The sequence below is a fragment of the Sitophilus oryzae genome, unplaced genomic scaffold (genome assembly GCF_002938485.1).
Source record: "Sitophilus oryzae breed Bouriz unplaced genomic scaffold, Soryzae_2.0 scaffold_860_pilon_pilon, whole genome shotgun sequence".
NCBI lineage: Eukaryota > Metazoa > Arthropoda > Insecta > Coleoptera > Curculionidae > Sitophilus > Sitophilus oryzae.
In genome coordinates, this window is record NW_022147484.1 from 870,707 (window position 1) to 898,091 (window position 27,385).

The 27,385-nt window shown below is 32.8% G+C and overlaps 1 protein-coding gene across 1 annotated transcript in view; it reads left to right on the forward strand.

Annotated features, from left to right (window-relative positions):
- Positions 1 to 27,385, forward strand: part of LOC115890300 (ADAMTS-like protein 3) — a 1,070,176-nt gene that overhangs the window by 632,356 nt on the left and 410,435 nt on the right. Inside the window, exon 7 of the mRNA XM_030910476.1 lies at positions 15,548 to 15,646. Coding sequence (XP_030766336.1) covers positions 15,548 to 15,646 — 99 coding nt within the window. The remainder of the gene's footprint in view (positions 1 to 15,547; positions 15,647 to 27,385) is intronic.

Here is a 27,385-nt window from a genome sequence, read left to right on the forward strand (position 1 = left end):
ATATAATATACTTACCCTTAAATTATAAAAACACTAATCACCCACGCTCTGAGACTCTCCTGAACTATTCTTCGTCTTTCCTCCTAACTACGTTTTTAATGGGCATCTGCTTTACAAGAAGTCACGTGACGTGGCGTCAATTTTTACTAAATATATTATGGTAAATTTACACAAGTTTTGTGAATATGTCTAGACACATGCACTTTTACTACAAGGTTGTATTTCTGATTTAAATTTAATTTTGAAACTCACAAAACTCATTGTGAAAATAATATCGTTTTGTAATAATCATTTAATATTAACAAACTGTTTTGCAAAATTACATTTTTTTGTGAAACTATGTAAAAAAATATCTTATTTTTACAAGTTTCTTATTAAAAATACTATAAATGTATCAATATTTTTTTTTAATTACTTATATTTTTTTTGATTGTAAGAGAATAAATACACTTTTAACAGAGTGCCTATCAAAAAGTTGCCGCAACTTTGTTTAATTAATAATAATAATAACTTATTTTGGAGACGACATTACGCTCATAAAATTTTTTGATCATTTATATGTCAAAGCTATTTTTATTCTATGCATGATGTTATAAGGATGCCTATCAAAAACTTGCCGCATATAGGGGTTGCCACGGTTCAAAGTTTTTCCTATACGGGCCCGACAACAGTGCTTCGGGCATCTGTAGCTCCTGTAATAAATAACTTAGGAATTTTGTATAAGTGCTAATCTAAAGTTATTGTTAGGATGTATTTCAGAAAAATATTTTATCTTCTACAGGGTGGCTCAAAAAAATTGTGAGTGGATCGGGATGATTTTTTAAATGCAAAGTTTTTTATTAAAAGATGCCCGACGAACTGTTGCCGGGCCCGTAGGAAAAACTTTGAAATGTGGCAACCTCTAAGGTAAGTTTTTGATCTGATATAATAAAAAAAAACGTCGTCAAAGGCGGCTGGGGAATGACAATCGATTATAATTTTGGCGATGGCAAGCCCTAGACTTCATTAGTTGAGCCGTATATACTATTCTTTATTTTTGAATGGCGCTAACTTCCGGTTAGCCATAAGGTTGTAATATATTTTTATATTGTAGAATATATAATGTTTAGGAGGGGAGTTAATCACCGCGAACTTACAGATCTATTGTGTGTTCCCCTTTCTTGAGTTATAACGAGTCATAACTCATCATACAGTTTCAGTTCATCATCCTCGACATCAGCCGTACCAAAGTTCATGGTCGTCGTCTCGACGCGCTCAATGATAAGGTGTTCTGGTGTTTCCCCATTTTCCCCACAGAATCTGCATTCGCCGTTGTTTCTCAGCTTCAGCCTACTGAGGCGTTCGTTCAGGAGACAGTGTCTTGTTAGAAACCCCTTGGATAATCCGAAGATTGTTTTTACTTTAATCAAGAAAAACCTTTCATTTTTCTCGGTCGTATGTTCTGGGGAACTTTTTCGAGTATCTTAGACTGTTGGAGGACACCCATTTCAGGTTACGAATGGAGTCTTCCAGATTCTTCAGTTCCGCTTGCAGTTGGTCCCCGCTTGGAAAACAGAACGGTTCTGGTCCAATTAGTGGAGTGTTCGCTCCTTTTCTAGCTAGATTATTTGCTTATTCGTTGCCTTCTATCCTTTGGTGAGCAGGCACCCAGAGTAGGAGGACTTTATTTTCTGTGCCTAATTTGTTGAGCTTCTCTAGGCATTCTTTGACCAACTTCGAATTGATGATTACTACAATTTTTATATTGAGTAGAAATGGTTTTTAAATGGCATAGTTTAAAATTCGATAAAAAAAGAATTTTATGGAAACTGATTTGTGTGTTTGGAGGCGTTTTTTTAATCTTCCTATAATTAGTGTTTCATAAGTTTTATGTCAATTTTTAGTAAACGATATCTATAGATTGACCTTGCCAAATTATCATACCAAGCAGCATTTGGACGTCGGGAAAACGTTGTGTCACGCGACCAAACGTCGGGGCGCAACGTCGGCACAACCTCGTGCCAACCCTAGTCTGCACTAGTTTGGAGAATAATTTTTAGGTCGAAACGACGTTGGATACCTACGTTGGCTAGCAGCCTAATTTAGTACAAACTGCAACTTGTTTAAAATGCTAATTTACAGAAATACAAAACTATAATAATATGGCGTCTAAGTCGCTTTTTATCCTAAATTGGGATAATTATAGTAAAAATATTATTTTCATGATTTAGTTAGAGACATATGCCAGATGGCAGTAAAGGAAAACAAAACAAAAGTATTTAAGTGTGGAGGATGTTTGAAGATCATAATTATTCAAACATTTTAACCATCTCTGTAACTCGGTACCCAAGGCAAAAAAGTTAAACGCAAACAACTTTATTGATAAATGTATTGTTTCTACTTTGAAAAATACTAATGGGCCTTAAAATTAAAGAAGTTTTAGAAAATTTCTTGAATTTTTTTTTTAGTAAAATGAGAATAATTTATTCGCAGTCGAAAAAAAATTTGTTTCTGCGTATTGTTTAGGGTCAAATATTTCAAGTTAATGTATTCAAAAAGCAGGAATTGCTATTTTAGGAACGAAACATTTTCTTATTCAACAACATGGCGGCTTTCACTTTGTTGTTTTGGAGATTAAGATGGAGTAGTTCGAGTAGTCGCATACTGGACTAATAAAGTCGGAGTTCTGCCTTAACAGGTAGTATTCTAGTCACAAGATTGCCTAATTTAGTCATCCTAGAGTCTAGCTTGTGCCGCCCTCTATATTCTAAATAAACGAGGGAGTGGATAAAGTATCGGTAATATGTCGATGTATATTTAAGTTTAGTTTTATATGTGCCTTTCTTTCGTCCCATTTTAATTAAGTTTTTTTTATAAAAACAAAAGCAGCACTGAACTGTCTGACTGAACAGAATAATGAAGTGAAAATTTAAGATTTAAAGCAAATTAGTTAGCAAAACAGACGACGTTTGCATAACGTTGGAATAGGTCCTGAAAGTGACGTCGGAAAACTCGTTATTGCCCAACATTGTAACTACGTTGTCCGAATCACCTAAAGATCGCTTAAGCAAAAAAGGTTACAAGATAACGTTTATTCGACGTCGCAGAAGCTTTTACTTTGTTGTAGAACTAGCTCAACGTCGGCACAACGTTACAACAACGTTTATATTTATTTTAATACCCAAGGTACGGAGCTAACTATTTTTTGTAACTAATCCAACGTTGTGTTTAGTAAACATGTGGTCGCAAGTCGTGAAATCGCTACATGGAATCTATTGCCATTCCCCAACGTTCTTTGGCGCCGGTTTTTTTATCACACAGTATTTTTTTTAAGATATACTTTCGATTGCTATTTTCCAAATTATCGTCCTCTATAGCGCAGTGCGACACGAAATTTCGAGACTAGTCGACGTGTACCTTGTCTTGCGACGATAAAATAACCGACTTTAATGTTTCGACGACACTAACGGCCCTGGTGGCGTAATTGGAAACTAATTTGTATTCGGCACGAGCGTCCACGGCGCGCGCTATGGGATGTACACGATTTTTCCGAGAGCTACGGCGATTCAGAGTAACGAGATTAGAGCGACGACGCTATTCCTTAACAAGTTTCTTACTAGAAACAGTAGTAAGCTTTTATTTATTTGAATCCACTTTTGTTAATCTATTATATCGTCGGCTCACATATCTGGAATACCGATTAGGTATTGAAAGAGAAATTAAAAAGGGTTTTATTTTTATTGAAGCACTGATGCTTTAATTGTACACAAACAAGATGTGTGGTATGTGCCCAGTACCTCTAAAGTTTCATTCAGAACCTTGAAATTAGTAGTTTCAATAATACTTTTTATTTAAGAATTCACAATTCTAAAAAATACAATTAATATTAATAGAATATCCTAGCAACAGCTTGGGGTACTCCCCTCATTTAAAATAGTCCTTTAAAAAACATAAATAACCTCTTCTGTTTCTTCATCATTACCAGGGGGAATAATATCTGACCATAATTCGGCAACTGATTCCTTGGTACTTACAGTGGTACATTTGGTAGACTTTGCTCGTCTCTCTCAATATTTTTTATCATCCCCTCACCAAAAATAATCTTGCGGTAATGAGTTGTATCCATTGAGAAAAAAAAACTAATAAAGAGCTTATAAAACAATCAACTTTTCATTTCTAACCACAATTTCTCTTGACGAAGGATAATCAAACGCCCGAAAATGACATTATTCTCTAACTCTGAAGTATAATTAGTGGCATAAGTTAAAAGTTTGTTATCTTTTCTACTAATTGAAAATTACTAGTCATTAATGTTGACGTTCTGAATGCTTTCATTGAAATTAGAGAAACAAAGTTCTGCGCTAATTGAAACCGCACTAATGTATTCCACTAATTTCAAGGTTCTGAATGAAGCTTTAGCGTCTTGGGGTTATATCTATTGAATTATATAATATTATTATTATTCTCAAAATAATTTGCAGCATGTAACTCAAAATATTTGCCATTCTTGACTTTTTTTTATACAATTATCTGAGTAAACCATGCATACCCATAAACATTTCAATATGAAAGGACTCTATTTAGGCAAGTCAAATAATATTTATTTGAGGGTTCACTTGGAAAAAAGTGTTGGAACGCTCATAATTGTTAATTTGATCGGTTCATTTGACCTGAAAGAGAACTTTCTTAGGTTTGCATGGTTGCTCGACATAGGAGGTCCAAAAGATGGTAAAATTACTGGACTTTTTACGTTCTATTGCGTTCTAACTAATATTTCAACGCTCGGCGACCTTTAATATGATCGATCTAATACCAAAATATATCATGAAGAATGTTTATATTGTTCAATCGCTATTTTTAGGTAAAACGAACAAGTATTCAAAAATAGTTCGGACGACATCTGAACCGTAACCGTATATGCGTTTCAGAAGTGGCTCATACCTATAACTTTTTTATTTTTTCAGATAAAACAACCAGATTTGGAATGTTAGTTAATGACATAAATTCAATTGTTTTCGGTCACTTCCTGTTTCACCGGAAATGACTACAACTTTTGATTTTTAAATGGCATCCTCGGTATTTTTATACTTAGTATTTTTATATTTTATTTTATTATAGAAAATGACACTCTGAATAGAATGACATATAGTCAACTTTTGACATTCTCGCTTAAAAAAAATCGTATTTTAAATCTCAATCTCCCAAGAGTCCCATGGCTGTGTTAAAATACTAACTTTTAATCTTGAAACCTTGGAAAAATAGATGTTTTCGTGTCTTGTTCTGGCCGGTTAAAAGATGCACAACTCGTATTTTTTATCGTATTTCATTTTTTCAAATAGAATGAGGGTGACTCATTAGCATATTTGGAAAAAGCGAGGGAAAAAGCATTTTTAGGCATAATTTGATACCACAGACTTGGTATTTCGAATTTCGAGTCAATATGTTCTTAGTAGTGATGAACCGCATGCTACAATTTCAAATAAACCATATGCGAAAATGTCAAAAGTTGACTTGTTATACTACTATTTAGAGTGTCTTTTTCTGTCGAATAAAGTAAAAAATACCCAGGTTGCCATTTAAAAATCAAAAATTGTAGTCATTTCGGGTGAAACGGGAAGTGACCGAGAACAATTGAATACGTCAATCAATCCTAATTTATGTTATATATTAACATACCGTATCTGTTTTTTTTATCTGAAAAAAATAAAAAGTTATAGAGGTGTTTTGACACGCACCCGGTATAGTAATATGCAAATACAGGAATCAATTATTGGAAATATGTCATTGTTAATAATGCATCAGGTAGATTATATGTCAAGTTTTTAGGTGTCTTAGACCTCAGTTTATTATGGATTATATACAACTTCGTAAATCCTTCGTTATCGTTGGTTTTAGACAAAAAATATTAGTACAACTTTGTATTCCTGCAGCTTTGAGCTATACCTATTTCTTGTTTCAATGTTAAAATCCTAATTGTAGTGTATATTTAAGTGTGTTTTTTATTATTTCACCTATTAATTTAACAAAAAAATAAACGAAAATCAATTTAAAACCGGAGATTCAATAAAACGCAAAAGAAAATAGAAAAAGTCCCTTTCTTGCCAACAAAAACAACACCGATAACACATATACCCCATTTCCTCTGACTTTTTAAAAGCCAAAAAGCGCTTTCGGCTTTTAATTTATTATTATTGGACGAACCCTGTCCTTACCCACACCACTTTCGGCCGCAAAATAGATAAAATTCAAAGTGGATTAGAAACGAGCTGTTCTCCCCCGCAGCTCTGGGGTAAAAGTTAAAAGGAGGAGAGATGCTTCTTACTTAAATACGATCTTAGTAAAACGAGCGAGGAGACTATACCAGAGATAAATCTTTGCGGATTTGTGCCAAAAAGCTCCCTCTCATGGGCTGGGAATTTTTGGGGGTAGCTGTGCTTAGAAAAGAAGAACAGGCGTGTTAAATCGTGCGTTTGGCGATATACTAAACAAAAATGAAGAAATAATATTTAAGTTTACCTATAATACAGGGTGTATTAAAAACATGTGCCATTTATCGTGGGAGATTAATAAATAATACCACAGATACGTAAAAATAAAAATTATTTTTAGCAATCAATATAGGTCCGAATCTGCCTTATTTCGTAGTTACAGGAGGATAAATTTCTTCTTTACGGTCTTCATTTTTTTTCGATTTACTATAAATTTCTTTCAAGTGCATCTAGCGATTAGAAATAGATATTAAAAATTGTGAGTGTAAAAGCACAGATTATACAGATTATAATCTTTGTTTTTTCTTTATTGTTTTTCGTGGTTCCAATTTTCGGAATCGGGTACTAGTTAGGTGACTAGTTTGCGCACATATCACGCCCACTTATGGCCTCTAAAATTGTGCACAGCGCCTGACCGGCACACTTATTAGAGAGATATCGGAAAACCTAATAGTGTCATCCAGTATTTACGCGTACCTTATCATGGTTACGATATGCGCGAGTCAATTTTTAACGCAACACCCGCTAATAACGTTACCGCCTGACGTAATTTGCGGATCAATTACACCAAGCGCTCGTTCTAAATAACCTCTGATAACGTTTAAAAATTGCTTAAATGGGCATGTGCGGGTATTTGACAACCGGAGCCGGCCGGCGCGGCGAGATCTTTTATTTTAGGTTATGTTTGAATTGTTTTGAATTATTGCTTTAGTTTTATTAGGTAATTTGACATTTAAGTAGCTGGGATTAGTTTTAATTAAATAAATATGGCCTAAACTATGGATTCCACCTCTTCCAATACTAAAGAACCTATAAAGGGTCTTAGGTTTACAGCAGATGACGACTTAGCCCTTCTAAGAGAATTTGTTGCTTGTTGTCCTAAACCCACTGGCAGACGTTGAACAATAAAGCACTGGAAATAAGCACTTTAGCCCTTTAGTTTTAAAATACCTAGTAAACAAAACAATTTGAAAGTTTTAAATTCAAAGTTAGGTTAAGTTTAAATAGCGGACGCGACGCGATCAGGATTCTTTCCGATCCGATAACTATAAATGAAGAGAGTTAATACTACCTCACGTAAAGGAAATAACACCTGGCCTTATTAACGTCCATGCACGCTATTCGGTTTAGCGATATCTCTCTATTACGCTGTTTATTGTTATTTTACGCGAGTTCATTTTTGCGCACAGGAAATTTGCATATCGTCATAAAAAACAATTTTCGTACCACGAATTAGGGACAAGATTTTTATCTGTATACTTATAGGATACCTAATCTGTGGTAAAAGTTGCTATAAGTACGACATATTTTAATGCTGAAAAAAGTGTCGACAGATTCACCAGGGACGTGCCTTTGAGTTATCACTAGAATGCTTTTCTAAAATAAAACATGTGCGCCACTGACTTTTTTCCATTATTAGCAAAATTGTTTAGGTCCTTTAATGCCGATTAAAAGTTGTCTCTTGATATTTTGTCGATTTCGGTTTCCTTGATAAGATAAACGCAATTTTCTACCAACCGCAACCTTTAAAATTTTCTGATGTCATTAACTAGACAAAGTATTAAATAAGTACTAATTGATTTCTCATCAAGAAATATGAAAAAAGTGCCTATGAACATAGGTGCGGCAATGCATATACTGATAAAAATATAATCTTAAATCAAGAGTATACTTTCATGACTTTGATACTCACATGATTTTCATAGATATATGTCAATGTTTTAATATTTTGGTTCAAGTAAATGGAGGATAAATATTTTCATAGGGTTACATACTCATACTCTTTTGTATGTCTGGTCCGTTTTGTTATATGGTGTGAAAGAACTGAAGATAGCAACAATAAACAGAATTGAAGCCTTCGAAATGAAAACGACGACTGCTAAGAGTGTCCTGGATCGACCGTGTGAGGAATGAAGACATTCTCAGAAGAGCTAGTCTAGAAGAATGCGAACTCTTCGAAATCATCAAGAAGAGGAAAATAGCCTATTTGAGACACATACTACGAGGAGAACGCATCATTTTCAGTGTTTAATTCTCCAGGGTAAAATCGAGGGGGGCAAAAGGGGAATAGGCCGAAGGAAGCTATCCTGGCTGAGAAATATTTGTCATTGGGCAGACATACAGGACTTCCAAGCACTTCAAGTCGCTGCAATAAATAGAACCATCTGATGAGGAAGAAAAAGATGAACGCCTATGCAGGAATCTGCACGGCATCTTAAGAAGAAGACTCTTGAAATTCAAAGGAATACCTATTTCTATCCGTGTAGTTTTAAAGTTACAGGACGTCTTATATTAAATACAATTTTTACAATTACCACAGCCACTGTGCCATAAAGAGAAAACATGTGGCTATCTATTTCAAAAGTTGAATTGTTTGAATGTCATATAATCATGGCTACAGCTGTCATAGAATTGAGCTATTAAAAAATTATCATAAATCATTTTTTTTAAATGGAAACCCTCTTTTATTTCACTAGTGAAAAGGTTTTTTAATTCGTTACTTTTTGATTATACATGAAATAAATGGTTTTTAAGTTATTTAAGATTTAGTTTTAAAGGGTATATTTTTTTGTTTTTTTTAACCAGTAGCCTAAGCCTTTAAACGTCACGCAATGTAAAACTATATCTGGCCATGTCATATTGCCACTAGGTATCACTAAAATACGAGATATATTTTTAAAATATACTTTATAAAGTTTTACCAGTAGTGTTTATAATACTATACGAAATTCAAATAATTAGTTTTTTGACAGAAGGAAATAAATTGTCTGATGGTTTGACACTTAATGTCAAAGAAAGCTAGCTAAAATCAAGAAAAAATTACGCTTTAAAACTAAATCTTAAATAACTTAAAAACCATTTATTTTCGGTATAGGAACATGTATAATCAAAAAGTAACGAATTAAAAACCTTTTCGCTAGTGAAATAAAAAAAGTGGGTTTCTATTTAAAAAAAGTGATTTATGATAATTTTTTAATCGTTCAATTCTATGACAGCTACGGCCTATACTATATGACATTCGAACATTTTAATTTTTGAAGTAGATAGCCACATGTCTTTTCTTTATGCCCCAGTGACTGTGGTAATCGCTGAATTTGACCTTTAGGCTATACAAATTTTTTTGACAGGCAGTTTTTTCCTCCAAAAATATTAAATATTTTTTTTCTCAGAAACGGTTAATGTTAAGTATAGAGTGTTTGAGATCAAAATTCACAAAATTTACAGAGAATTTAAGTATGTAATAAAAAATGGGGGTACCCATTTAAAATAAGAAAGTTGCTGTCAACTTCCGGTATTTCCGGAAGTGCCGCCGTATTGAAAATATTTTTAGTCGATAGATCTCGTTGTGAAACAGTAATGTGCAAAAAATCTCCGATCTAGATATGATGGTTCTCTAGAAACTTCTAATGCACGCTCAGCCTGGGACACCCTGTATATTCACTGAAAGAATATTTTGGCGGAAAACCCCTTGTAAAATTCAATTATTCACCTAACCAAAATTGAACTGTCTACATTGTGCTGTATTTTCGACACAATTAAGATAGCAACAAATTGTTGTTAACATTTATCATAGTACGTTAAACAAAATAAACATACTTGAGTATATACCGGGTATACTAGGGTCGGCATTTCAGGCCTTGGGTGCCGATTTTCGTGTGTAGGAAGAATACGGTCAACACGCTTAGTAAAATAAGATGTACTAAATAAAGACAGAGGAACAAGTATTTTTCCAAGCGCATGGAATCTAACGTCAGATTAAGTGGTTATACAGGGTGGTCCGAACTGTATTCCGGAAACTTCGGCAACATATTCTGCAGATAAAAATAAGTAAAAAAGTTCGTATAAATGTATGTTTAAGATGCTTAGTTTCGGAGATACAGGGTGTAGAAGTTTCATTTTTATTTCGATTTTTGCCAAATAATTTCTGAAGTAACGTCAATATTTGGGTGAAAATTGGTGTCTGGGAGTTTTTTTGACATGAGAAATTTAATTTTGATGTCAATATGATTCCTACTACTAGAGGGCGCCACCTACATATTTTTTAACTGGTTTGAAGAGTAAGAATAACTTTTCGTCTGTACCTGTACCAAATTACTAAGTAAAAAAATATACATTTACGGCGTTTTTTACGTGAAAAAAGTCCCTTGGTAAAAACCGCTACGAGTAATGGTTTTCGAGATATTTGGAATAGAAATTATCAATACCTGTCATCACTGACATAAATTAAACATGTTGACTAAATAGTTATTAGAGTCAAATCATAAATTTGAAATGTTTTTGTGCCAAATGTTCAACAGAAACTGTTTTATCATCATTTTTTTGTAGAAAAATTTATGATTAATTTTAAAAAATTAAATTTTCCCAAATTATTATTTCAGTGAACTAACTATCTACTCTACGTGTTTATTTTTCGTCAATAATGACAGATATTTACTATTTCCATTCTAAATATCTTAATAACGGTTGCTCCTAGCGATTTTTACAAAGAGATATTTTTTACGTAAAAAATGATGAGATGTATATTTTTTCACTTGGTAGTTTTATACAGGTACGGACCAAAAGTTATTACGCTTCAAAATAGTTAAAACACACGTAGGTGGCGCCCTCTACTAGTAGTAGTCATATTGACATCAAAATCAAATTTATCATGTCTAAAAACTCCCAGACACCAATTTTCATCCAAATATTGACGTTATTTCAGAAACTATTTAGAAAAAATCGAAATAAAAATGAAACTTCTACACACTGTATCTCCGAAACTAAGCATTTTAGGACATACATTTATACGACCTTTTTTACTTATTTTTATCTGCAGAATATACTGCCGAAGTTTCCGGAATACAGTTCGGACCACCCTGTATAACAAATACTTCGTATTTTTGCTGTCTTCGAGTTACTAGATTGCCATAGCGATTCACTACTATGCCTGTCATTAGCGTAACTAGCAATTTATCCCGGGGTGGGCCTGGGGGGACCTTGGGCGTTTGTTTTTTTAAAAATGAAAAATAATTTTAAAAAAACACATTTTTTGAATAAAATTTTAGAGGAATTTCTCTATCAATAAATTTCATAGACTTGTGTCAAACCGTGTTCCCGTAGATTACTTAAAAACCTACAAATTTTCTAAAAAAATAAAAATTAACACAATAAATAATATTAACTAAACAAAACTATAAGCAAATAAAAATTAATACGTAGCCAAGAGTCATAATTCAGGATTTCTCTGGGGGGTGCCTAGCTGTACCTGGGGGAGGGGGGGGCTCCCCCGAGCACTCCTGTAGTTACGCCAATGATGCCTGTAAAGGCCGACTCAAGGTTTCGCTTGTTCAGGATGGTATAGTATTTACCAAAATTTAATGTAATGTACCATGTATTTACCATTGGGTATAAACCGGATGCAAATACCGGGTAGTTACTCAAATTTCAATATACCGGATGTTTCTCCATCACTGACTATACATATACATAACCTGTTATAAATCGTTATACAATCGTAATTAATTTATCTATTGAGATGTATAAAAGATATTCTATGTATAGTAGTATATCTTATTTATAGATGTATAAAATTTAATATGGCGCCTATAAGAAAACAAAGTTGATGAAGGCGGTCAAAAGGCGAAACGTCGGATGACAAATCTGAAACCACTATAAAAAATAATATTAATGTTAAACTTATTATTCTTTCTCTTTTATTTAAAATTTTAACAAAAATAATAATAAAGAAAATAGCTTGTTAGTATGAAACACTAAAGCAAAATACAGGGTTATAATCATAATATATGTTTACAGTCAAATTAACAATATTTCTTTAAGCTCACGTAATTGTAATTAACTATTTATACTGACCCGTCAGTGACATTGTACGACAATTGTACCTACATTGTGTACAAAGTGAAATTTATTTAATCCTGTTATTTTGTTACGTTCGGCAAACTATGCGCCGAATTTCTATTATGTAAAACGCGCTACATTAATTTCATTTGAACGAGAATTTTGATCAAAAATTCACTGGAAAATTGCTAGTTCAACAAATGTAGTTTAGCGGATAGCGGTTTTCCATTGAACGGTTTAAACGAAAATTGTAAATTTTTCACCAAACACTGGCACAAAAAAAGAATGCTTTTTTTGAAATGGTGAAAAAGGGAAATATTGTATTGTCGATATAAAAATGGCACGATTGAAAAGATATTTTTTTTGATGTCGCTTTTCAAAGGAAGTAGGCAATGTGTTTGTGCATGAATATTTTCTGTTCAGAAATTTTATTGCAATTGTAACAGATATTTTACTTTTATGCAAAATATTTTTTGCGATGTATACATAAATAAAATATTTTTGCAAATTCAACTAACTTATTGCAAATACTTTAAATTCTGAAAGCTGGTAGGTATATCCCCACTTAAACATAAATATGTAAAAAATATATCTAATATATAAAATTCTCAGATTACAGTTTTAGTTACCATACTCAAAACTGATTTTGATGAAATTTTATATGTATATTCAGTAGGTCTGAGAATAGTTTTCTAGTTTTTATACCCCTAATAAGTGATAAGGGTGGTCCACCCCAATCTCTTTGTATTTCTTGGATAACATTTTTTATTTTTATTTTTTTATATGGCATTAAAAAATACATACAACCCTAAATTTTCACCCCTCTACCATCAACCCCTATTTTTTTATACCGATATTAGTAATTCAATAATTTTCGCATCATCTTTCACGTCGCTCCATGCCCTCTTCTACTTATACAGGGTGTCCCAGAAATACGTGCAAGTATTTTAAGGGGTGGTACATCTCGATAAAATAAACATATTTTCTCTTTATCGTTTTTCAAATATGTCCAAAATAACGGAGTTATTTTACTTTGAAAATTTCCAAAAAACATGATTTGTTAATATTTTGAGAACGACTGGATCTTTTCTGGATTTCCTTTCTTGTAAATTTAATCTAATACCTACGTTGCCATATTATCAAGAAATTATGTTTTTAACTAAAAACAAAAAAAAAATCGATTTAAAATAATTTTTTTTCGCGAAAAATAATTTTTTTTCGCGAAAAAAACCTCTTTGGCGTGTTTCTGGGGTTGAATTATACTACCAGTTAAAATACTTGCACTTATTTCTGGGACACCCTTGCCTTGGTCCGAATCGTATTCCGGAAACTTCGGCAGAATATTCTGCAGATAAAAATAAGTAAAAAAGTTTATATAAATGTATGTCCTAAAATGCTTAGTTTCGGAGAAACAGGGTGTAGAAGTTTCATTTTTACTTCGATTTTTTCCAAATAATTTCTGAAGTAACGTAAATATTTGGATGGAAATTGGTGTCTGAGAGTTTTTTAACATGAGAAATTTGATTTTGATGTCAATATGGTCCCTACTTGTAGAGGGCGCCACCTACATATTTTTAACGGGTTTGAAGAGTATATCTTTTAGTCCGTACCTGTATAAAACTACTGAGTAAAAAATATACATTTACGACATTTTTTACATATAAAAGGTCTCTTGGGAAAAATCGCTACGAGTAATGGTTCTTGAGATATTTAGAGTTGAAATTATCAATACTTGTCATCAAAACTAAATAGTTTTAGACTCAAATCATAAATTTGAAATGTTTTTGTGCCAAAAGTTCATCAGAAACTGTTTTATCATCATTTCTTCGCAGAAAACTTATGAGTAATTTAAAAAAAATAAAAATTTCCCGAATGTATAATTTCAGTCAAATAACTATCCACTCAACGTGTTTATTTTTTGTCAATAATGACATGTATTGACCATTTCCATTCTAAGTATCTTAAGAACGGTTACTCGTAGCGATTTTTACCAAGAGACATTTTTTACGTAAAAAGTCACGGAAATGTATATTTTTTCACTCAGTACCTTTATACCAGTACGGACGAAAAGTTATTACTAAAACACATGTAGGTGGCGCGAGTCATATTGACATCAAAATAAAATTTCTCATGCCAAAAAACTCCCAGATGCCAATTTTCATCCAAATATTGACGTTGCTTCAGAAATTGTTTGGAAAAAATCGAAATAAAAATGAAACTTCTACACCCTGTATTTCCGAAACTACGCATTTTTGGACGTACATTTATAGGAACTTTTTTACTTATTTTTATCTGCAGAATATACTGCCGAAGTTTCCGAAATACAGTTTGGACCACCCTGTATATCACATCCTCACACACTGACACTGACAGTAAGTTAGTAATTTTCTTCTACTAAAATATTCATAGGAATAATTATGGCAAAACAACGGTTGCGGGGTCAGCTACTATTTTTATAAAATATATAGATTGCTGTTTGAATCGCCAGACATCCCTGTTACCATTGGGATTGTTTTATTTTCAACATTTTGTTTTAAAATAAGTATTTTAAACGTGTTTAAACACCATTACTTGTTATAAACTTGTTTAAAATAAGTAAAAACATATATTTTGAACGTATTTGGTGTGTATTTAGGTGTTTTTTTTTTGTCAACAAAAAAAAAGAAAAACCTTTCGAAAACTATTTAATAAAAACCAACTCTAATAGGAAAGGAATAGAAACAAATTAATGACCTCATTTTAGCTTGGTCTAGAGGAAAAAATCGTTCAACTCATTATAATAGAAAAAACAATGGATTTTACTTTGATAACAGAATTTCTGTGCTACAACTCGGAGAGGTACCATCTTACACTATGTTAAAACAAGTGTTTTAGACAATTTTTAAAAATAATACCGAATTTGAAGTTAAAATCTTGGTTTACAAAACAATAAAAACCGAATTAAACCATAAAAAAATGTTTTGTTTAAAATAAAAACAATAAACAGGGTTTTTTAACCCTGAGTACAATAAAAATTTCAAATCTGATATAATAATAATATGCATCTAAATGCTTCTCTATAATTAATATAATAATTAATATAGTACTTTCTTACATTAAATTTGGTTCATATTTCTCGATAATCAATTATATTGATCACCTTCACCATAACGTCAAGAATTGTTTATTAAAGTTCGATGTGTATTAAACGAGGTATTAAAGAACTGTATAGTCATAAATAATTCACATATTTCTTTTATTTTCAGATTACGTGTTTGAGGCCATCATGGTCACTAATATCGGGAAATCTGTCAATGCCGGAAGTTCCGTTGGAGTTTTCCTCGCTGGAGGAAAGTTCAGAATCGGTATGTATTTATATATTAAATATCTCCACTAACTTGCATCATAGCCGCTATCAATAATATTAACAAGTAAATTGGTTCATACATGAACCAAAAAAAAGGCATTAAATGGCCTTTCAAATAATATACAGGTTTATTTTTATTTACGCTATTCGACGCAGAATATTGTAACAAAACGATTATATTTTTAAAAATTTTAATTGATGTATGTAGGTAATCAATGAAGAACCATCAGGGTCAGGGTTGGACTGGCCATATAGTCAGGATGGCGATTGCCACCCCAATTTCAGAGAAAATTTCACACCTCTACTTTTCAACCAATAACATGCTTTAATGTTGACTAGTTACCATGGCAACTGAAAAAATTTCCGGAAATTTTTTCGAGGCGCCACGAAACTTTAGTGGAAATTTTTTGACAGTTGAAAAGGTAAACATAAGATCTACAATCATAATGTGAATGAACTACAATGTCTATATATTGAAATATTACCCATTTGAGTTTTAGCATTTGATGTAACTAAGGTTGGTAATATTTTTAATTAGGAAATATGTAAAAACATAATATAAATAGATATACCTACATATGAATTTCTTCGAAATTGCCATGTTCTAAAAAATATAGTTCTGCCGCCTTTATTTAACTAAAGCTGGTATTTTTCTATTTAACGAAATATGATGGATATATCTATATGATTTTTTTAGAATTTATTTCATGTTGAATTATCTTCAATGCCAAATCTTTAATGATATCGACTAATATAGCAAAATAATAACGAAACACATTTAGTAATTATAGGTTTTATTAATATTAAAAACACAATTATTGTAAATGTTTGTAGGCTGGCTTGAATTGGTGGTTTGAATCTGGGTATTTTCTGTTTTATTTTGCATTGTGCTCTGATCATGATTGAACTGGCTAGTACTTGATGAAATGCTCCTCATGGATTCAATCATCTGTTGATGATGTTCAGCGTCCAACTGTAAAGGCGGGTTCTCACTTGTCAGTTTCGCTGACGCAGTCTGACTGATTCAGTGATACTGAACAAATAATGAACGTCAGAACACATTTTCATGTTAAATGATCAGTAAATTCGTACTTTCAGTTAAAGTGAAAACCAGTTCTACTTTTTTCATTTTTGACTGATCATTATCGAATAATGAATAGAAACTGAAGCAACTGAAGCGTGAGAACTACATTTTCGTGATTTGTTCAGTTTACAAGTTAAAGTTAATTAATTATTTTAATATATATCTCCAAAAAAATCCTTTATGGGCATTTCGCCACTGCACTGCAAGAAAATCTACAAAATAAAATAGTTATTTTTTAAAAACTATTTAAAATATTTAAATTCAAACTATTATGAGAACACGCTTTTTAAAGCAGATATGTCTACAAAGAAACCGTTGACGTTCTGTTAAAATAGAACGTCAACGGTTTCTTGTAGACGTATCTGCTTTAAAAAAAAACGTTTTCTTCTTTTCTGATTCACCAGAATATTCTGTAATTCATTTGCTAATTGTAAACAAACTTCGCGAACACCTGGTTTCAATTTTGTTTTAACCATTTTCATGTCTGCGAAATCACCACGTTAAAATGTTTGGACCAACTGAATACTGAATGTAGCAAAACATGAAACGTGTGAATACAATCGTTGATTTTTATTTTTCATTGATAATGAATCAGTCAGACTGCGTCAGCGAAACTGACAAGTGAGAACCCGCCTTAAGTAAGGTTTGATCGACTGACTATTACTATGTCCAGTAATTTTAATGAGCTGTTGTTCACCAACTCCTTTCTTGGCCAAATTCGAAACAGCTGTTGCTCTTGCAGAATGATTGGTTATTTTAACTTTTTTAGTGTCAATTCCTATATCTGAAGCTGCTGATTTAAACCATGAAGATACAATGTTCTTACCAACTGGGCTATTCTTGTACCATCCTTTCGAATTGGGTTGATTCCAGTATGGGTTTGGTGTTAAGAATAGTCTGTCGGTTTGAATAAGATTTCCCCTTTTTCCATCAACTTTCTAAACAAGCGAACCGGACACATTTGTGGATTTTCGAAATTTCTAATCAACCATTTACTATCCGACAGTTTTTTAGAACCACCTTGTGTGGTTTTAGAGAAAAATTGGATTATATTCTATCCGACCTTTGGGTTTCCGAAATTATCAGTTTCTTTCTTTGAAGTATTGGATACAAGCAGAATGTCCTTCCTCCCTCTCCATGCCAGCTCATGTGAAACTATGTGAAAAAATTTACGCTGCAACCCATCTGGAGTATTTTCATCCCATTTCAATATTTTTTTTGTATTCGTCACTGGTTAAGGCTGAAGCACTCACTTTTCTTTTTGTTGAATCTCTCTGTAGTATTTTGCGCTTAGCATCGCGTGCAGCTCTGGCGGTCACAAATTCCACATCAGAAAATGGATTAAATTTTATTTTATATTTTTCGTAATAAATTTCTTGCAACTGCTTAGCAGTAGAGTTCCACATCACTTTGACCACACTTTCCTTATAATCTTCAAAATTTTTCTTTCATATTAAATGCGTAGTCCTCCAGTATAGTAGCCAGCTGTACTACACTCATACACTCATGAATATTATACGACTTTTCATCACAAAATTCAACAAACTGTTTCCATACACTTGATTTTGATTTTCGGGTGTTATCTGGTTTTATATTTTCAATTTCTTCTTTAATGACTTGTTGGTTTACTTTTTCCAAATCGCGACATTTCGCTATACACTTCTTACTCTACGTACAGACGTTTTAAAACTAGTAATAGCTTAATGACAGAATCGCAAACAAAAATGACAAAACACATAATATGTCAAAAACATCAATACCTTGGCCAACTTAACAAATTGAAATTATTTTAAAATGTCATGTTGGATTAATATTTTTTTTTTCAAATTTAGGTGTGAAATTTTCTTACCGAATACCACGCAAGCTTAAATTATTCCTGGAAATTTTCTTTCGGGCACGAATATTTTAGGAAAATTATCCCGAGTCGAAGACGAGAGACGAGAATTTTCAAATATTCGTGCCCCCAAAAAAATTTCCGAAAATAATTTAAGCTCTTGTGATATTATAAGTGATTATTTGGAAAGAATCGAAATAAAAATGAAACTTCTACACCATGTATCTCCGAAACTAAGCATTTTAGGACATACATTTATACGAACTTTTTTACTTATTTTTATCTGCAGAATATGCTACCGAAGTTTCCGGAATACAGTTCGGACCTCCCTGTATATCGATATTCATCAATAATTTATATCATCGTTCACATTTATTTTTCGTTATAATTTCACACAAAACAAAATAATTAGTGCCAATAAATTAAATAAATTAATGTAAGAACTGCTTTATGCAAAAAACATGTTGTTTTTCTTTACTCGAGACCGGCGCGGCGTTTTCCTCCGATATTATTTATAAACTACATGTTTTACAGCGCTTTCAGATGAAGCGGCCCGTATGCGCGGAGCGTCCGCGCGGATGTTTTTCCAATATAGTTAATCCGGACGGAGCATACGCGACCCATGTGAAATCGTTCATATACACTTATAGCGATTGCTCGAAGTCGCGGACGGTCCGTCGCGGACGCTCCGCTCCATCTGAAAACGCTGTTAAAATATATTTTTCTACTAGCGCTTTCTGATGGAGCGGAGTGTACGCGCGGATGTTTTTTCAAGATAGCTCATCCGGACAGAGCATACGCGACCCATGTGAAATTGTTCATATATATGTATAAGCTCATGGTACTTGCTCGAAGTCGCGGACGCTCGTTGCGGACGCTCCGCTCCATCTGAAAGCGCTGTTATAGTATTTATATTTAAATATCAATAATAGATAGTCACAAAGCCAAAAAAATAAGATATTTTGTTTTGTGTGAAATTATATTGATGAATATCGATATACAGGGTGGTCCGAACTATATTCCGGAAATTTTGGCAGCATATTCTGCAGATAAAAATAAGTAAAAAAGTTCGTATAAATGTATGCCCTAAAATGCTTACTTTCAGAGATACAGGGTGTAGAAGTTTCATTTTTATTTCGATTTTTTTTTAATAACCAATAATAATTTCTGAAGTAACGGCAATATTTGGATGAAAATTGGTGTCTGGGAATTTCTTGACATGCGAAATTTAATTTTGGTGTCAATATGACTCCTACTAATATAGGGCGCCACCTACATGTATTTTAACTGTTTTGAAGCGTAATAACTTTTTGTCCGTACCTGTATAAAACTACCGAGTCAATATGACTCGCGCCACCTACATGTGTTTTAGTAATAACTTTTCGTCCGTACTTGTATAAAGGTACTGAGTGAAAAAATAGACATCCCTGTGACTTTTTACGTAAAAAATATCTCTTTGTAAAAATCGCTACGAGCAACCGTTGTTAAGATATTTAGAATGGAAATAAACAATACTTGTCATTATTGACGAAAAACAACTTGTTTAGTTGAATAGATAGATATTTCACTGATATAATAAATTTAGTAAATTTTTATTTTTTTAAATTAATCATAATTTTTTCTGCAAAAAATGATGATAAAACAGTTTCTGTTGAACTTATGGCACAAAAACATTTCAAATTTATGATTTCAGTCTAATAACCATTTAGTCAACGCATGTTTCATTTATGTCAATGATGACAGATATTGATAATTTCGATTCCAAATACCTCAGGAACCGTTACTCTTGGCGATTTTTACCAAGAGACCTTTTTCACGTAAAAAATGTTGTAAATGTATATTTGTTTACTCAGTAGTTTTATACAGATACGGACGAAAAGTTATTACTCTTCAAAAATGTTAAAAAATATGTAGGTGGCGCCCTCTATAAGTAGGAGTCATATTGACATGAAAATCAAATTTCTCATGTCAAAAAAACCCCAGACACCAATTTTCATCCAAATATTGACGTTATTTCACAAATTATTTGGAAAAAATAAAAATAAAAATGAAACTTTAACACCCTGTATCTCACAAACTAAGCATTTTAGGACATACATTTATAAGAACTATGTTACTTATTTTTATTTGCTGAAGTTTCCGGAATACAGTTCGGACCACCCTGTATACTGAGTAAAGACCCGCCTATACGGGTGCTGTCACAATTCTCACTTCCATCAGCTACTAACTAACGGGGTTCTATTATAGATGAGAGAATATCTGTCTGTTTTTATTAATAAATATATTGTTTTCACTATTACCTTGCAAAGTTTCAGCATACAGAAATTACTTTGAGTGAGTGACAAAAATTTTTTGACAGCCCGTTTGAGGTAGCTGACCGCTTTGTGTCCCCATACTGCTCTATCTGACTGTTATATTATTGTTTTTCATTGCATTGGAATGTTATCGACAAATATTTAGCCTTCAGAAAACAGTTTGGAATTGTTAATCAAAATTAGACCTTTGCGCGCTCTTCAGGGCAAGGTATCCAGGAACAGGAACTGCTGACTGTAGCTTTGCATTTTAACACTAAAATGCAATCGATTTTGAAAATATGAGCCTTCAGAAAATTCTTGCATGTTGTTTGCACCCGGCTCTCCGACTATTAAGACATATTTGCATTTTTAATTCAATATTTTAAGGTTTTTTTCTCAAATTTTGTTAAAGTTGGTTTGTGTTGTTTGATGTTAGTTTTATGTTACCTTTATTTTTTTCTTTAATTGTGCTCATGTTAATTTTGTCATGATTTTGCCATGACTTCCGACACTCACCGGCAAAAAAAAGCGGCCACTAAAAACTAGTCCCAGTTTCAAAGTTGAATTTCTCGCGAACCACTCATTATATTTTGATAATTTTTTTTTTAAATTTTAAATTAGTTCCTTCTTAACGGATGCTACGTCAGAAAATTTTATTCCGAATTTATTTTGAGCATGTTACAGGGCACAACAATAGACAAAGTTTTTTGAGCGAACTATGTAACACCCTGTAGGGTGCATAGCTGTAGTAGCATTGCTAAATCAAATCACGTTGTAGCCTTATCTTCAGTGAGCATTTTGTTTTTTTAATCTCGACATTATCTCTGTTTGTATTGGAGATACGCTGCTTTAAAACAAACCTTTTTAACTAAAACTTACTCCATTATCCTAGGATTTTAGTCAATTGTTCAATATCCCAATTCACATGTAAACGCGCAAACTGAAGACGTGCTCGACGATGTCTTGGAAGTAGGCCTCCTTGCAGACAAGCTGTTTTCTTTTAGCCTTCGTCGGATTGTTAGTCGCTGATTCTGGAACGTTGTAATTCTACGATTTCGTAAAGTATTCAGGACAATAAAGCGATGCCGTCAATCCGTCAAATGCATTTGTCTTCCGTTTTCTTCGGGAATCCGCTCGCCTGGTGAAATTTCCCGTTTCCATATACTGATTCCAGACATCCTGGACTGTTGTTCGAGGTATACCCAGGGTATCGGACACAAAACGTTGACTTCGACCATTCTCAATTAAAGCCACAATTCGAGCAACATCCGCCACAGATAATGGCATTTTTTAATTTCACAAATACTATGTATGAGTATTGCAAATACTCATGGATAGTATTTGTCAAATTAAAAAATGCCATTACAATACTATAACTCACATATTGCAAATACTCATAAATCCGTTTTCACCTATGTCGCCTTGATTAGATATACATAAAACTTTCTGCCTGCGAAGCATTTTTCCGAGACGTTTGTTTTAAAGCAGCGTATCTCCAATAAAAAAATAAATAAAATATCTCCAAAAAGAGATAATGTCGTGATTAAAAAAACAAAATGCTCACAAAAGATGAGGCTACAATGTGATTTGATTTAGCGATAGCTACTACAGCTGCTACACCCTACAGGGTGTTACAAAGTTCGGGCAAAAAACTTCGTCTTATTGTTGTGCCTTGTATATGCTCAAAATAAATTCGGAATAAAAATTTCTGACGTAGCATCCGTAAACAAGGAATTAATTTACAATTTATGTGATATCTCTTCACAATAGCAAAGATTTAATATATATCTCTTCAGAATAGCAAAGATTTAAAGCAAATAGTAGATAAAATAAAACAAAAAAAGAAACTTTGATATTTATTATAACAAATACTGTTTTATTTAAAAGTGTTATATTATGTGTGCGGATAGTTTCCGGTTTCAAAAGTTTGTTTAAAGATTAAAACAGTTGTTAAAACTGAAACAACCTCTATGTACAATCGAGCAGTTTGCTGAAAACAAAAATGAATTAAAGATGAGCGTTTCACAGCGCCGGTTTATAAAGTTTTATATCTACCAGATAGTAAAACTGCAGAGCTCTTCAATTTTTAACAAATCTTTATAGATGCATGCCGAATAAAACCGATATAAAATATCAAAGGAATGAAAATTTATATTTATAGGTTTATAAAAATATTACTCGTAGGTATATTAATAAACCCAATTTTGAATATAGCTTTGGTATAAAATCGATAATAATAAATTTGTTTTGTATTACTTCAATTTATTTGAGTTCTGTTTACGAATGTTTGTGATATTTATTAGGTTTTGGCTATAAATTATCAATCAGTGCATAACTAATGAGCAATTTAGTTTGTTTACAAGTACAGGGTGGGTCAAATTAGACGCTTTTAAACGGAAACATCCTTTTCTACAGGAGATAGACGAAAACTAATAATGGTGTCTGGAGCTCAATTTTTATCAAAAACATGTAAAACCATCATATCATTTGCAATTACCACGGCAGTTTGATTTCGGAAAAGGCCAATATTGACTCTGAAATTTAGCACACAAATTAAAAGACAGGGTTTTCTACAATCATGACTTATTGTGTACAAAAACGAAAGTTGCAGTGTACCGAGCAATTATAAATCCCACCATATTATGTGGGAGTGAAACCTGGGTACCGTACCGCCGACACATGATCGCATTAAACAAGTTACAACAGAGACACCTTAGACAACTCTTAAGAATCCGGTGGTTCCATCATGTCTCAAACGTATCGGTCCTTGAAAAAGCTAGCTGCGAGAGTATTGAAGTCATGGTTACAAAATCCCGCTTAAGATGAGCTGGTCGCGTATGTAGAATGCAAGAAAACCGCATACCAAAATCTCTGCTTTACGGTGAGCTTGTAGACGGTAAGAGGAGGCCAGGTGCACAACTGAAAAGGTACAAGGACATTTTCCACGGAAACTTAAAGGGGATTAACATGAAGAATGAGTGGGAAGAAGCAGCTCACAATAGAACTCAATGGAGAAGAGTTGTAAATTCAGTTAACAGTGACAACCAAAAAGTAAAGAGGCAACAAAGCAATGAGATTTTTGAACGTCCGGAGTGCGGTAGGCAGATAACATGGCGTATCGGGTTTTTCAGTCACAGAAAAGCTCATGAAAGAAAACACCTTGCGTGGCCATCTTCTGATGTGTGTCGAATACTCGTCAGCGAGTAATGGCTGTATGTATGTATGTATCAAAAACATGATGGTGAAAACCGCACATCAATACCTGTTACCTACGGGGTGAAAATGTGCATTTTTAACAAATCGCTGTAACTTTTTTGTTATGGAAAATTTTGTATTTTTATGAAAACATTTCCAAAGCCGTAGAATTTAGTGGTATAAGTATAATTTTTTAAAATTAATAATTTGAGAGTTGTCAACAAAAAAACTGATTTTTTATTTGGGGCACAATGTATATTTTTAATTAAGTGAAAAAACTTAAAATTACCTTTCCAAAAATATAGCACACTTGATATTTTCTTATTATTTATATTAAGTCTCCTTTGAAATGGCATTTTTATAAATTCGCCATTTTTAACTAGTAGACTTTGGACCCTTTATTGATGATCTATCCCTTATGGATCTCAAAAATATATTTTTCCAACAACGCACCGCCTCAGAACACTGAAGTGTCAACAAATATTTGCAGCCAATTTCGAGAATAGCTAGTTGAATAGCTATCCAAGATCCCAGCCGTTGGCCGTCGAGGCCGCCGGACTTAGTGCCTCCTTAAAGATAAAAATCCTTAGTGTATCTTTGCGGAAGAATAAAGGTTCTTATTTTTAAATTGTCCGTATAATTTAAACGAGAATTAGAGGTACTTAATGATAATGCGAGGGTATTCACCCCCACTAAGTTAACGAATTCCGCTAGAAATGTTCAAAAACGGTTTCGTCTGTCCATAACAGAAGACAGTCGACATGTCGAACACCTGTAGCAAAATCTAATGTCTTGGTTTGCTATTAATTTTTATTGTTATTAAATATAGTTTAAATGTGTTGGTGTTTTTAAATACAGTTTAAATTGTTATAAAATTCTGCATCTCTTATTGCAAAAATTATTTTCGTTTTAATTGCTGCTCACAGCTATATTTTTTTGCATTACAGCCAGCGCCGTTCAAAGCCTACTTATTCAAAGTGGGCGAATTTTAAAAAACTCTATACCACGAAGAGGAATCGAGCAAAATATCAAGTATGCTATACTTCTGGAAAGGTAATTTTAGATTCTTTTCGATGAATTAAAAATATACAAGGTGTCCCATATAAAAAAATAAATTTTCTGGTGATAATAATTCTCAAATTATTAATTTTGAAAAAATTATACTTATACATCATTTCATTAATTATACTTATACATTAAATTCTACGTAAAAAGGTGCTTTGGAAAGGTTTTCACAAAAATACAAAATTTTCCGTAACCAAAAAGTTAGAGCGATTTTTTAAAAATGCACATTTTCGAAAAACACTACGATAAACAGTAACATACAGGGTGAGTTTCCTACGATGTTCTCTATGGGTATCTCGGAAACTACTGGAGATAGAGAGTCGGTTAAATGGGGAAAGAATTGCAGTTTTGTGGAGTCATAAATATGCGCCTTTAAAATTTTTGAAAAAGTTCATGGCTTACTAGATATTTCGAAAAAAACAAATTTCGACTATTTTAAAAATTGTCCCTAATTCCATTATAAGCTATTTTAGACAAAAAGTTTCAGATAAAAGTTGTAGATAATCACATTCATTATGAGACTGTGTCCTCCGTTTTCTTCTATAGCCTGTCATTTTTGACATATGACACAAACATATGTTTTTTTAAATGGAAACCATAGTTAGCCATCACTTCATAAAAAGCGCCATTTTTTAAGCTTTTCAGCGATATAAGCTATAATATGTTTTCTTCGAAAAATTACTGAGTTATATCCGATTCTTATCATTTTTAAACAATTTCACTTAGTTAGCCATGGAAACAAGTTTAATCACCTTTGCTCTCAGAAATGTGAAGCTGTCACATCCAAACTTCGTAAATTAAAATAAGCAAAAATTGTAAATATGAATTTTTCAAATGAAGAAAAGCGTGTAGGATTATTGGTTCAACTTTTCTTGACCATACATTTTCGAGGATACGTTGACCGGTGAATGTTAAGTTTTTTAGAGAACGGTTTACAAGACATGTTAGGAAAGTTAAATTTAGTTATAGCCAATTCTTATCTTTTTTGGCTAATTTCAATTAGATTGGATGGTATTCTTATTCTGTTATGATTTATAACTTATAAAAAGTCACAATATATTACCAAACGGTTCCTTACAATTTACATTGAACAAACTAAAACTTAAAAAAAATAATAATAATAATAATAAAAAATACACTTTACGTTATTTTAGAAAATGTTCCGCCATTGTTTTGAGTTGTTTTTTTTTAAAACTGAAGTACTACCTATTCTCATAAAAGGACCGGTCGACTAATTAAACTTCTCTAGTACCGCCACTCGCGAGCAACGACGATTTAACTAACTTCTATGGCTAACTAAGTGAAATTGTTTAAAAACGAAAAGAATTGGCTATAACTCAGTAATTTTTCGAAGAAAACATATTATAGCTTATATCGCTGAAAAGCTTAAAAAATAGCGCTTTTTATGAAGTCATGGCCAACTATGGTTTCCATTTAAAAAAACATATGTTTGTGTCATATGTCAAAAATGACAGGCTATAGAAGAAAACGGAGGACACAGTCTCATAAAGAATGTGATTATCTACAACTTTTATCTGAAAACTTTTTGTCTAAAATAGCTTATAATGGAATTAGGGACAATTTTTAAAATAGTCGAAATTTGTTTTTTTCGAAATATCTAGTAAGCCATGAACTTTTTCAAAAATTTGGCGCATATTTATGACTCCACAAAACTGCAATTCTTTCCCCATTTAACCCATTATGTATCTCCAGTAGTTTCCGAGATACCCATAGAGAACATCGTAGGAAACTCACCCTGTATATCGATGTACGGTTTCCACCATCATGTTTTTAATAAAAATTGAGCTCCAGTCACCGATATTAGTTTTCGTATATGTTTATATTCGAATATATCCTATAAAAAAGTGCGTCCTTCTTTAAAAGCGTCCAATGTGACTCACCCTGTATATACAGTTAGACCTGTACATACCCTGTACATACATAGTAGACAGAAAAAAGACAAAGCAACTACTATAGCACACAAAAAAAACATAGTACGCATAATTATAGGTGTCATCACTGGAAACTACCCCACGGACGGGGGTAAACCTCGTGAGATGGAAGATTTCTAACGACGTCTACTGCAGAGAATGCGGAGAGAAAAATGAAACCATAGGGCATTTGCTGTGCCACTGTCCGGCACTGGAATACCAACACGACGCTTTAAAACTTTAGGACAAGGTTTTTTGGAGGGACTAGAGGAAGCAGCAGGAATCCAACATTAGCAACATCGGGAACTTTGCACAGCGCTGGAAACGCTTTAAC